The sequence below is a fragment of the Cervus canadensis genome, chromosome 11, assembly GCF_019320065.1.
Source record: "Cervus canadensis isolate Bull #8, Minnesota chromosome 11, ASM1932006v1, whole genome shotgun sequence".
Taxonomy (NCBI): Eukaryota; Metazoa; Chordata; class Mammalia; order Artiodactyla; family Cervidae; genus Cervus; species Cervus canadensis.
The window spans coordinates 51,625,356-51,638,734 of record NC_057396.1 but is presented as its reverse complement, the minus strand read 5'-3'; the positions used below and the strand labels follow the sequence as shown (position 1 = coordinate 51,638,734).

At 50.4% G+C, this 13,379-nt stretch overlaps 1 protein-coding gene across 8 annotated transcripts in view; it reads right to left on the bottom strand.

Annotated features, from left to right (window-relative positions):
* MYO7A (myosin VIIA) overlaps positions 1 to 13,379 on the bottom strand; it is a 103,958-nt gene extending 90,579 nt beyond the window's left edge. For 5 of the 8 annotated variants that reach the window (XM_043481902.1, XM_043481909.1, XM_043481910.1 and 2 more), the window contains exon 1: positions 2,471 to 2,604. In XM_043481902.1, coding sequence (XP_043337837.1) covers positions 2,471 to 2,530 — 60 coding nt within the window. In that variant the 5' untranslated portion in view covers positions 2,531 to 2,604. Of the gene's footprint in view, positions 1 to 2,470; positions 2,605 to 11,129; positions 11,194 to 13,177 lie in introns of those variants that run through there. The other 3 variants (XM_043481904.1, XM_043481905.1, XM_043481907.1) reach the window with 2 other exon arrangements.

The window sequence follows — 13,379 nt, the reverse complement described above, 5'->3', positions numbered from 1 at the left end:
AAAAATGGCAGCTAAGAGGCTTCCAAGAGGACTTGTGGGCCTGAAAACCTCTGAGAAGACAGTTCCCACTGTCCCATGGAAAGTACTTGGGGCATGAGAATGCAGCTGGATTGTAAGGGTCCCCATTTTACAGATGAGGAAACTGAGGCCCAGAGAAAGTAATTTGGCCACTCATCAAATCAGTTACTCATGAGACTGCAAACAACTGCAAGGCAGAGTCAGATCCCAAAACAAGGTGGGTCAGGAAATGCTGATGGGTGAAGGAAGGAGGGAAGGAGGGAAGATGTAAAAGAACACGACACTTTTTTGAGGGGCAGGAGGTGAGGAAAGGAGCATTGGGCTCAGGTCTAACCCCACTGGCTTCTCCCCACAGCCAGACTCCAGGCAGCCCGTGACTGCATCTGGCCCCATTCCTACAATCCTACCACCCCACTGTCAGGAGAACCCCAATAGGGAGCTTTCCTGGAATCAAAAGTTCCATTTGTGAGACTCCTGCCCCTGCATGGCTGTGTAAACTGGAGAAAGTAACAGCTTCTCCACGGTGGGATGAGCAGCTCCCAGCCCCCACACAGTGGCTTCCTAGATGGATTTGCCTAAATGTCCTCAAGGATACTTCACAACCTTAGCCCACATCCACCACAAAAACATGGTAGAGAGTTCTGGATTCAGGTCCCAGTTCTGCCACCAGTGCTGCGTAACTTTGGCTAAGTCTTTCCATCTCTCTGGGCCTTAGTGTTCCCCAACTTTAAAATGAAAGAAGTCAGTGCTTGGGAAGATAAGAGACCCGTGCAAAGAGGAGTTGTCCTTGATGTCCACTTGTCTTCCCCCTAGGCATGAACCCAGGATCAGAGCAATGTTGACTCCCCCACAAGGCCTTAGTCTTATGTGCCTCTTTCCTCCCCTGGGGAAGGGTCTGTTTGTGGAATGAAAACGAGTCTGTTTTAGGACATGTGTCCCCCTCGCCCCCACTTAGGGGCTTCCCTGATGGCTCAGCAGGTAAAGAATTCCCTGGTGCAATGCAGGAGACCGAGGAGAAGAGGGTTCGATCCCTGGATGGGGAAGATCCCCTGGAGAAGGGCATGGCAACCCACTCCAGTATTCTTGCCTGAAGAATCCCATGGACAGAGGAGCCTGGCCAGCTACAGTCCGCGCGGTCGTACAGACTCTGACAGGACTGAAGAGACTAAGCAAGCAGGCATCCCCTCCTTTATCCTCATAGTCACTCTGGGACACTGGTGGTCTTAGCCCCGTTTTCACAGGCGGGAAAGATGGTCCCACTGACTTGCCAGCGGGCTGGGTAAGTAAGGAAGTGTTTGGTTGCTAACCTTCAGAGAAGGAGGGGCCTTGCGGGCCACACTTTCCTTTTATTAGCCGGTCGGCCAACCCACAAACGTCCACCGAGCCCCCTCAGGGCACCTGGAGGCGCTCCCTGCTCTGGACCAGGGCAAAGGCAGGGAATCCCCTTCTGGGCACCTCCCGTTTCCCAGCTGCAGAAGCTCCCGGCTCGGAGGGGAAGCGAGCGGGCCAAGTGCACTTTGGGCACAGGAGCGTCGGAGGATCGGAGGATCGGAGTCTGTGTGCACCCTGGGGTTTTGCGACCCTGCTGCCCGCCCGGCTTCTAAAAGGCGCGTCTCCCCCCTCCGGCCCGGGGCTCACCGGCAGGACCGCGTATGTCTTCAGCGCCTGGTTCAGGCTGCGCACCAGCGCCCACCTGCCCTTGCCCGGCTGCTTGGCGCGCGCCTCGGCGGAGTCGCCGGGGTCTGCGGCGTCCGCGGGGTCGGCGGGGTGGGCGGGGGGCTCCATGGCGCCGAGGGCCTGGTGGCGGCCGGCTACAGTGGCAGCACGTCTCGGGCTCCCTAATTCACCTAATCCCGTGCGCACCGCCCGCTGGGGAACCCTAAACCCAGCCATCTGCCGCGGGCCCATGGCAACGGCGGCTTAGGTGACGCCTGCGGGCGGGAACGGGGAGGGGGCGCCCGGGCCGCTTTGCCCCCTCCCACCCTGGCTGGACCCCGACCACCTGACGTCCCAGGGATTCCCGGCGGCCTCGCTGGGACCGCAGCCTCTGGCGCCCAGGAACCGGGCTGCGGGACTCGGCGTAAAAGAGGGCCCTGGAACCTCACCTTGACTGTAGTTTTGAAGAAAATCAGTGTATTTTCTACAGAAAGAAACGTGGGGCTGTTTTGGAATAGAATGCAATACACTTGGTGAATTTTTTAAGGCTAAAGGCGAGGGACATCAAAGATCTTTCTGGTCCCATGACTGCCTCTGGGGAGTGAGGGTGGAAACAAGTGTTGAGGTTGGAGGGGGCTCTGTGGGGAAAGCCTGGAAGAGTCTGTCTCTGGTCCTCCTGCACCCTCCCGGGCTACCCAATGGGTGATCTCCAGCTCAAAGAGGAGGCACTGAGGCCTCCAGGAGGGCAGCCCCTAGTCCCCAGGACAGCCAGCCACCTCCAAGGGCTCAGACTCACCCGGCAGTGGGCATCAAGTCGGGCTCCTGTGTCCCGGCCACCACACAGGCTCCACTCCATGCTGGACTGCAAGCCACAGCGGCCACCGTCCACCCAGGAGGCGTGGGATGCCCAGGCCCCGCGACTCTCCTCCTACACCTGCCTTCTCCGCTCTCCCTGCCTAGCTTTATCTTCCCCCTCTTTTCGCCTACGCACTCTTCAAGGTCTCAATTTTGGCCCTCAGCATTGTCTGGAACTCTGGAAGACCCACCTTCTGCTCTAGACAAGCAAACCAGGGCAGAGAGCAGGGGAATGGCAAGGAAGGAGATAGCAATGCCTCACACAGAACCCAGAGCTGCCCCTCCGGACCTGACCTTCCTTCTACCCCCACCTCCGTTCCAGCCTTGAAGACCTAGCACTCTGCCACCCAGCACACAGATGACTGACTGCAGTGATTCCCAGCTATTTCCTGGGCCGCCTCAGGGACGCTGCTCTCAGGGGTCCTTCCCCGACTTAAGCCCAGAACAAGCACACGTACCACCCCACCCCACCCCTGCCCACCCACCCAGGGGAGCTCGTGGAAACAGGAACCAGACCCTAAGACGCATAGGGAGGGCTGGAGAATGGACTTCCATCCTTCCATCTGTCCATTTAACCAACCTTCATAGGCTCAGACTAAGGCTTAGGGGATACCATCCTCAGAGTTTCCAGCCTGGGGGATGGACAGACCCAGACACAGATTAGGATAGTACCACCAGATGAGGGACAGTTTAACCCTGGAGAGACAGGATCGCATGACTGCTAAGAGGCTGGGCTCTAGAACCAACACCAGTTTAAAGCTGGCGAGGCCATTCAAATGCCGTGGGACCTCGGGCAAGTTCCTCAACCTTTCTGTGCCTTTGTGTTCTCTTTAGTTCAATGACAGTTTAACACTACCTCAGGAGGTGCTTGTGAGGATTAAACAGGTTGTGTGTAACTCAGGTCAGTGCCTGTTAGAGCAAACCCTGTATGAGTACTGGTTATTATTAACTGAGCAAGCTGTGTTGTTGTGGTGTTGTGATTTTTCAGGCAGACACGAGGGGGAGGACTGTTCCCGAAGAGGGGACAGCAAAGCACAGAGAAGCAGAGGTAGGAAGGAAGAGATGGTAAAACAGGTCTGGTTGATGGAGAGAGGCCCCCTGACAAAGAGCCAGGAGAGGACTGAGACGCTGGCCCTCCCTGACCCAGATCCACTGCTCGACCCAGGAGTACCCAGGCCACTCCTGAGCCGAAGCCTGGGAGTAAGCCCCTTCCCTGCAAGTTGCACCCCAGGCCTGGGAGGCAGGTCTCACGCCACTGGGGCCCTCTTTGGCATCACACCAGGTTCCCTCCCAGAGCCAGGGTTCATGGCTCCCCGACCCTTGTCTCCGGCTGCCTAGTCACACAGGACAGGGCCCTCCAGGAGTGCTGAGTGCTCCACCAGGAATGCTTCACCTCGACCTTCCTCTTCCCACACCACCCCACCCAGCCACCAAGGCTGCACTTAGCCACGTGCCCCTGGTCCCCACACTTCACTACCTTCTTTTCTTTACTCCTTTTGCACCTCACACATAGCCACAGAGCTGCTTTCACCTCGACCATATCACCATATGGTCCATTTCTGCCCCCCCCCCCATTTTTAAATATGGGGAGACTTTGGTTCAGAAGGGGGCAAAGGAAACTAACCAAAGATACATAGCAAGCTGGAACAAAAACAAACCTTTCAGGAAATAATTATGCCAATTGTCATCAGCGAGTGATGTCAGCAAAGAGTAGAGAACTCTGCCAAGAACTCTTCAGAAACACCAAAAACCAGCAAAAATTGTCAGTCAACTTTACTAGAACTCTAGAAAATATGCACAAGTTTATAGTCACCATCGGAACACTTGAGGAAGAGAAAGATGACTGAAACCCAGCAGGAGAAATTTGTGGTACTTCAACCTATTCATCCTTCTCCAACCTCCACCTTGAGGATGGCAGCCTGTATCCCTGCTGGGGGTTATTGGGGTCAGAGGGAGCAGAACAGACCTTGATATCAAAGAATTATGGTGGTTTTAAACTGTCTGGGGACTCCCTGAAGGAGTAGTGCTAAAAGCTTGTCTTTATTCCCCAGGTAGGAACACCCCCAGGGTGGAGAAGTACTACGGAGGGCAAGAGTGGGGCAGGGGTCAAAAACATCCAAAGGCAAATGAACTATCTACTGCCTTCTGGGGCGGGGGGGCGGGGGGATGGGGGGGTGGGAACCAATTGGAGCAAACAATAGCTCCCCCTGAAAAAAGTTCAAAAAGCCTGGAAGAAAAACAGGAGAATGAGATGCTTCAGAGAAAAAGGGCTTTGAAAAGCATATACCGGGGAGTCTAGAAGGCCACATACACACCCAGGATCGGACAAATGTTCAGAGAAAACATGAGATGACCATAAGCTCTCACCTCTGACTGACCTCAAGCTCCATGCAGACAGGGAATAAAGGCTAAGGCCGAGTTGTAAATGACCTGACAGGGCGTTAAAGTCACACCCAAACACACATGCACAGCCCAGCTGTAAAGATAAAGATTTTCTAGTTTTGTTCTTTTTTTTTTTTTTTGGTTCCAGGTCATTTAGAGACTTCAGTGACCACACACAATACAGAATGTAGTGGCCATAAAAATAGTTCAGAAAAGTCATTAAACAAAACAACAGTTCACAAACAAACAGCAACAACAAACCCTGAGGAGGCAGAGAATCTGACTTGCAGAATTATCACATTGTAATAATCAAAATGTCCAGTTTTCAACAACAAAAAAATGAGAGTTGCAAAGAAATAATAAAATATGGCCCATCCACAGGGAAAAAAGAAGTTGATAGAAAATTTCCCTGAGGAAGCCCAGACATTGGACTTAATAGAAAAAGACTTTAATCAACAGTTTTAAATATGCACAAAGGACTGAAGGAAACCAGAACAACATCTCACCAAGTAGGGACTATCAGCAAAGAAACAGAAATTATAAAAAGGGACCAAATAGAAATTCTGGAGTTCAAAAGTAACTAAGATGAAAAATCCTGTAGATTTGAAAAGGCAGAAAGAAAAATCAGCAAACCAGAAGATACTTGGAGATTATTCAGTCTGAGGAGCAGAAAGATAAAAAAGGATTAAGAAAAATGAGCAGAGACTAAGAAACCTACAAGATACCATCAAGTGGATCAACATATGCTCAATGGAAATCCCAGAAGGGCAGGAGAGAGAGGCAGAAAGAATATTTGAAGACATAATGACCCCAAACTCCCCAAACTCAAAGAAAGATATGAAAATCTACACATCTATAAAGGTCAATAAATTCCAGGTAGTATAAACTCAAAAAATCCTCACTGAGACACATTATAATCAAACTATCAGAAGATAAGGATGAAAAGAGTATCTTAAAACCAATGAGAGAGAAATGACTCATCATATACAAAGGATCTTCGATATGATTAGTTGCTAATTTCTCATCAGAAACTATGGAGACCAGAAGGCAGTAGGATGATATACTTAAAGTGCAAAAAGGGGGAAAAAAACACATTTCAAACAAGAGTTCTGTATGTGGCAAAAATATCCTTCAAAAGTGAGAAAGAAACTTGAACTTTCCTGGTGCTACAGTGGATAAGAATACACATGCCAATGTAGGGGACACAGGCCCAACCCCTGGTTGGGGAAGATTCCATATGCTGTGGGACAACTAAGCCCATGAGCCACGGTTACTGAGCCTGAACTCTAGAGCCTTAGAGACGTAACTACGGAGGCCATGTGCTGCAACTACTGAAGCCCAAGAGCCTAGAACCCGTGCTCTGCGGCAAGGGAAGCCACCGCAATGAGTTCAGGTACCACAACGAGGAGGAGCCCCCGACCCCATTGCCACAACTAGAGAAAGCCCTCACACAGCAATGAAGACCCAGCACAATCAAATTAAATAAACAAACCATTTTTTTAAAAGTGAAAGAGAAACTAAGACATTCCCAGATAAACAAAAATTGAGGGAGTTTATAGCTAGTAAACCTGCTCTATAAGAAATGCCAAAAGTAATCTTTCAGGCTAAAATTAAATGGCACTAGACAGCAACTCAAGCCATACAAAGAAATAAAGAATCCAGTAAGGTTACTACAAAGGTAAATATAAAAGCCTGCCTTATTGTTATTTTTGTTTTTTAACTCTGCTTTTTTCCTATGTGATTTAAAAGACAAATGCATAAAATAACAAATCTATGTTAATGGGCTCATAGCATATAAAGATGTAATTTCTGACAGTAACACTATGAAGAGAGAGGGCTGAAACTGTATAGGAGCAGAGTTTTCATATACAACTGAAGCTAAGTTGGTGTTAACCCCCACTAGTTTGTTATTAAATGTAAGGTGGTAACTGTAAACCCCAATAGAAAAAAAACTGCAAACTCCAAAGTAACTAGAGAGAGAGGGGGAGAAATGAATAAGAAGGGAACCAAAACAGTAGAGTGGGGAAAAAAAGTCAATTAAACACAAATTAGGAACTTGAGATTAGATATAGTAGATATGTACTACTACATGTAAAATAGATAACCCAAGAAGGACCTACTGTATAATGCAGGGAATTGTACTAAATATTTTATAACTTATAAGGGAAAAGAATCTGAAAAAATATATATGTATGTATGTGTAACTGAAGCACTTTTCTATGCACCTGAAAATAACACAATATTGTAAATCAACTATACTTCAATAAAAAATAAAAGAATTTCAAAAGTCATCATAGAGGAGTTGAGGGGGGGAAGATATGACATAAAGAAAAATCACAAAATGGCAGAAGTAAGTCTTTAAATGGAAATTAATTTAACTCTTGAATTAAAAGGTAGAAGTTGGCATATATATGGAATTTAGAAAGATGGTAATGATAACCCTATATGCAAAACAGAAAAAGAGACACAGATATACAGAACAGACTTTTGGACTCTGTGGGAGAAGGCAAGGGTGGGATGTTTCGAGAGAACAGCATCGAAACATGTATATTATCTAGGGTGAAACAGATCACCAGCCCAGGCTGGATGCATGAGACAAGTGCTCGGGGCTGGGTACACTGGGAAGACCCAGAGGAATCGGGTGGAGAGGGAGGTGGGAGGGGGGATCGGGATGGGGAATACTTCTAAATCCATGGCTGATTCATGTCAATGATGACAAAAACCACTACAATATTGTAAAGTAATTAGCCTCCAACTAATAAAAATAAATGAAAAAAAAAAGAACAATACAAACCCTTAAAAAAAAAAAAAGGTAGTAGTTGGCATAATAGGCTAAAAAAAAAAACAAAATCCGACGATGTGCTATCATGTCTATAAGAGACTCACTTTCAATCCAAAGACACAAATAGGTTGAAAGTGAAAGGATAGAAAAATATATCCATACAAATAGTAACCAAAAAAGAGCTGGGGTGGCTATACTAATATCTGACAAGATGGACTTTAAATCAGAAACTGTTACAACAGACAAAGAAAAACATTATATTTTAATAAAAGACTTAATCCAACTGTTACAAACAGTCCACAAATTTATCTTCAAACTTCACTCTGATCTGTGAATCTGGGCAAAGTACATCTAGTCCCTCCACTGGCCTCACCACCGAGTTCCCCAAGGTCCTCAAAGAAGCAGGTTACATGTACCACGAACCTCTGGGTTCTCACGAGCACTAGCTAGCCTTGCAACCTGGGGCAATTCCCTCGCGCTGAGACCACAGTCTCCCATCTGTATGTGAGGGGCTACCACAACAGCCTCAAAGCCTTCCCTGACACCACCCCCCAACCCACCCCATATCACAGAAGCCTCCCCATCCCCAAGATCCCTTCCACCCCACTCCACCCCCGCCTCCCCCAGGACTCCTGCTATCACAGTTCTGCTAACGGGGAGTCCCTGCTGTGTTTCAGAGCTGTCTCCCTCTTTGGTCTGGAAACCCTCCAGGACAAGGAGTAGTCAGTTTATCTCTGCATCCTTTGTGCCCAGCCTGGTACAGAGAAGGGGCTGAGTGCCACTTTGCTGGGTGGGTGAGTAAGACTGTGGCTGGAGGAAGTGGCTCCCGGCATACTAGGAACCTCCAGACACTCCCCCCACCCCACCACCCGCCTCCCCACCACTCCCAAAGCCATCAGCATGATGGGTCTGCTCAGACAACCACAGGGTCCCTAGGAAGGAGCTCACGCTCAACAAATGTCACTTCACTCAGCAGGGGGAGCCTGAGCTCCTCCTCTGAGCCCTGTGCCCTGAAGCCCCCTCACAAGGTCTCCTCTCTTGCGTGCTGCCCCCCTCACCAGCATGGCTCCCTATCCTATCTGGACCTGCCCCAGCTCATGTCTAAATTACTCTGTCTGGGCTTCAATTTCTTCACCTGCGATATTGGCACAAAGATCCTTACCTCACTGCCTTATGACAAATGAAATCAGGTATAGAGAGTACCCAGCATGTAGTAGGACCAATGTGCATGCTACTTAAAAGAATTAGAATCCATAGCAAATGAATAAAATTTTTTCCTGAGTGAAGAGATTTAGATTCTTAACAAATCTTTATGAAGATGTTTTCGGTGCCTGGTACTCATGGGGCCTCTACACAAAGGCTAGGATGGGACACTCTACATATGGGTCAAGAATCATCAGATTCTCTGTGGTCTCCTCAAAGAATTTATCCCAATAAGGTGAAAGAGAGAAAAGAATGGGAAACCCTCATATACAGGAATGCTATTAATATGATTTTAGTAGTATGCATTGTGGCTGTTAATTTTTTTGAGCTGAGTCCATCACTGGGTAAACATTGTCTAGTGTTATCATATTTTGTTCTTAAATATCCCTTTGAGGCCTACCTGTCATTATGCCCTAGCCCTCTGAACCAAATGAGGGTGTAAACCACAATCATTCATTCATTCAGCACAGAGCTTCATCTTTGAGATGGCTGATACCAGGGCTGAGAGGCAGTGGGGGGCAGGATGAAGGCTGTCCCCCATTTCTGGGCTCACCAAGAGGCCCCAGTAAGGTAGGGGAAGAAGGTGGAGTGTGACCGGACTCTAATGTGGGCAGGACAGGGAAGGGTCCCGAAGGCAGTGGTCACAGTGAGGCCTTAGAAGTCAGCCAGGAGAAAGGAGACGAAGTGCTCAGGATGGGGAAGGGGTGGCAGGAGGAGGGAGGAGGACCTGGGAGGCAGGTGAAAGAAGCAGCACTTTGATTGAACCCCTTGGGGCATTTCATTTTCTCAGCAGTCAGGCTGGGAAATGAGGTTTTTAGCCTTGTTTTGACAGATAAGGCAACATACTCCAGTACTCTTGCCTGGAAAATTCCATGGACTGAGGAGCCTGGTAGGCTACAGTCCATGGGGTTGCAAAGAGTCAGACACGACTGAGCAACTTCACTTTCACTTTGACAGATAAGGAAACTGAGGCTCAGGAAAGCTGAAGGACGCACTCAAAGTCCGCTGACTTATCAATAGCAAAGCCCAAGACGAGCTCAAGGCTGTGTGGCTGGCTGGCTCCCCAGAGCTGGGACCTCATTCAGGATCAGAGAAGTAACAGGAATGTGCTTTCCGTGTGAGGGGTGGGCAGAGCCAGGTTCAGGTGAGGTGGGCCAGGGTTTGGGGGCAGGTCGGGGGAGAGTGGCCAGTGAGGCAGAGATCTCCTGAGGGAAAACGCCCTTGGCAGCTATGGGTGACCCAAGCCCTTTCTCTGGAGTCTGCAAATGTCCCCATTCAACCATCTCCGCCTGCAGCTCAGTTCCTGGCACCCAGCCAACACTCTGATCGTGACTTTCCCTTCTGTTGGTGGTCTTAGCCATCTCTGACAGTCCTTTGAACAGACTCTCAGGCCCAGGGGCTCTAGAGGGGGTCTTCTCCAGCCCCAGGACAGAAATCTGTCTCTCCCAATCCTACCTTCTCACACACTAATCCACATACTCACACTCAAACACGCAGCTGCCAGATGAGGCTGCCCATTGGTCCCAGATGGTCCTGGAGGACATGAGGCCACTGGCCAAGCCCCCAAGGGCACACCCGCCCCAGCCCGAGGGCCTGGTGCCAAGCCAACCTGGCTCAGGGCCCACATTCCTGGCTCTGGAGACCAGGAGCTCATTAGAGCCTCGGGCTGATCACGGGGAAGGGCTGAAGGTCAGGGGCCATTGTGACCCTGGGAAAGAAGAGGGGCTGGAGAACTCAGCTAGGGGCAGCACCTCTGCTTCTTCCTCATATTACCCTCAGGGGCTGCAGCTCCAACCATGTCACTCCCAACTCACTGCTCCCCAGTCAGGCTCAAGGCCCTTCCAGGTCTGGCTTCAGTAGACTTGCCAACCTCCTCTTCCCTTTCCCCAATGGTTTTCCTACATTTAGGCCTTTCCCATGCTGTTCCACTGCCTGGAATACCCAGGGATTTGGAGGTGTACATAAATAAGTAATTTCTGGCCCATGGGGTGAGTGCAATGAGAAAGTGAGGCCCCAGGAGACATCTCAGAGGGAGAAGTTCTAGACTGGGCCGGAGAGAGTCGGGAAAAGTTTCACACCTGGGTTTTGAAGCATAGATAGGAGTTTTCTAGAAGAAAGGATTAGGGAGGGGGTCCTACAGCTAAGAATATAGATCAGAAAATATGGGATGATGGAGCAGGGTTATTCCTGGCATAGAAAGATGAAGGCCAGGGGGATGGGGGGAAGCACTCACCTGCTGAAGAATCACCATTGCCCTTGGTTAAATGCTCCTGGTGCCCGCCTGGCCAGACACGATTCTGCAGGGGAAGAGACCATAGCAAGCCTCTGAGAAGGCCAGCCCTGGAAGCACTGAGCCTGCCTGGGGTCACCCGGGCTCTTCCCAAAGCCCCAGCCCCTCCTGCCCCTGGGGAACCCTCTCTGGCTTCTCTCCCTCTGGCCACAGCCCAGCCTGTGTGACCTGAGCCTCTGCCACTGTCACCAGCTCTGGCCAGAGCAGCTGAGCTGTTCTCTCACTGCTATTATTCACAGATTCCCAAAGGGCTCCTAAGAAGTAGCAAGTGCAGCCCCGTTCACCCAGATATATGGGCAAAGGGGCCCAGAGAGGGACCAAGACTTGCCAAAGGTCACACAGCAGGGCAGGGCAAATTCAGGACTAAGCCTTGATTTCTAACCACCCAGCTCAGGGCTGCCCCAGGAGTGAGGGTGAAAGGGACAGCCTGGCCCAAGAGGAAGGGCAGGCTGAGCATGACCTGCTCATGACAGCCCCTGCCTTCAGGATGGGGACCCTAATCTCTCTTCCATATTGTGTTTAAGGCCCAGACTGTGCCTCTCAGCCTTGCCTCTCTGCTTTCTTCCTGCCCTACCCTTGCCCTTAGGCCATCCTCAGCACTCACTCTTCCTGAAATATGCCAGCCCTTTTCATACCTCTTGGCCTTTGCATACTCTGGCCTCTCTGCCTGGAACTCAAATTCCTAGCTAGGTTTCATGGCACCTCCTCCAGGAAGCCTTCCCTGACCATCCCCAGGCTGCCAAGAGCTCTGATGTTTCCCTCTGTCCAGCCCTGACTCTATGCATTTGTTGTCTGGTCAGAGTCTGTCCCCACCTCTGCTTCCAAAGTAGGGGAGTTGATCCAGGGCAGGGTGTGGGGCTCAGCCATTACCTCATACAGCTCAAGGCCAGACCCATGGCCAGCTCAGGAAGAACTTGTGGGACTGAGCATGGTGATCAATGTCAACCCCAGCCCACAGGCTCTGGCATAAGGCCCCTCTGGTCCCCTACCTGCCTCCCAGGATGAGAGGATGAGCATCAATTTTTCATAAGGTCCATTCAGAGGCACTGGGGCATTTGATCCTCTGCCCATGACACTGCCTGACACCTGAGCCCTGACCCCCTGCCCTGGGGCTCCAGGATCCAGCAGGCGCACTCTCTTTCTGGAGACTGCACTCGGCCTGAGTGCTTGGCTGGGGAGAGAATTCAACAAGGATTGCCCAGCTGTGGTGCTGGGCCTTCATGGCTTTAAGAGGGTAGAAAGGGGTTGTTGAAAGGGAGTAGAATTTAAGGGCCATATATAAGGGAAAAGCTACAAAATGGACTTTTTCTTTTCTAAAAACAAAAACTAATCCCTGTTCAAGTTAATTGCTTTTTAATTGACAACAGGGAACAGAGAACTGATTTTACATGTAGATGTGTGTGTGCTAAAGTCGCTTCAGTCATATCCGACTCTGCGACCCTATAGATGGTAGCCTGCCAGGCTCCTCTGTCCATGAAGGAGCAAGAATACTGGAGTGGGTTGCCATGCCCTCCTCCAAGGATCTTCCTGACTCAGGGATCGAACCCGCATCTCTTATGTCTCCTGTATTGGCAGGCAAGTTCTTTATAATTAGCACCACCTGGGAAGCTCTTAGCTGTCGATACCCGGTGCTCAATTTTACCTGGTCCCCCTAACAACCCTGACTGATGGGGTTTCATTTCCCATTTCACAGGTGGGAAATTTAAGGCACAGACTAAGTGACTTACCCAAGGAGAGAGAGAAAGAGATAGTGGCTAAGAGAGGCCTAAGGAGACAGAGTCAGGGCAGAGGACTCTGCCACTCCTACCCCCAGCCCCTGCATGTCATTCCCAGCCTCCCTTCCCTTCCCGGCTCTTGTCGGAGAGACGGCAGGGGGCCCAGACCAGGAGCAAGTGAGGGCAGTAGCTCCAGGGTGGCCCAAGCCCCTGACACCCCCAAAATTTAGCAAACCTTTCCCCCGGTGCCCAGGAGAGCGAGCAGCCTGTCCTTACCTGGCTCCCAGCTGCCCGGCACCCGGGCTGCAGCTGCCACCTGCAAGGAGGGCTCAGGAAGCTGGGGCGGTGGGCCTGGGCCAGCCTTCAGACACACGCCCCCTCTTCTGTCTCACTCTGTGACCTGCTCTGGGAGTCGCTCTGGGTTTTTCACAGCATGACTTTCTCTCTCTCTCAGTCTCCCCCTCTCTTCCCTGCCCAG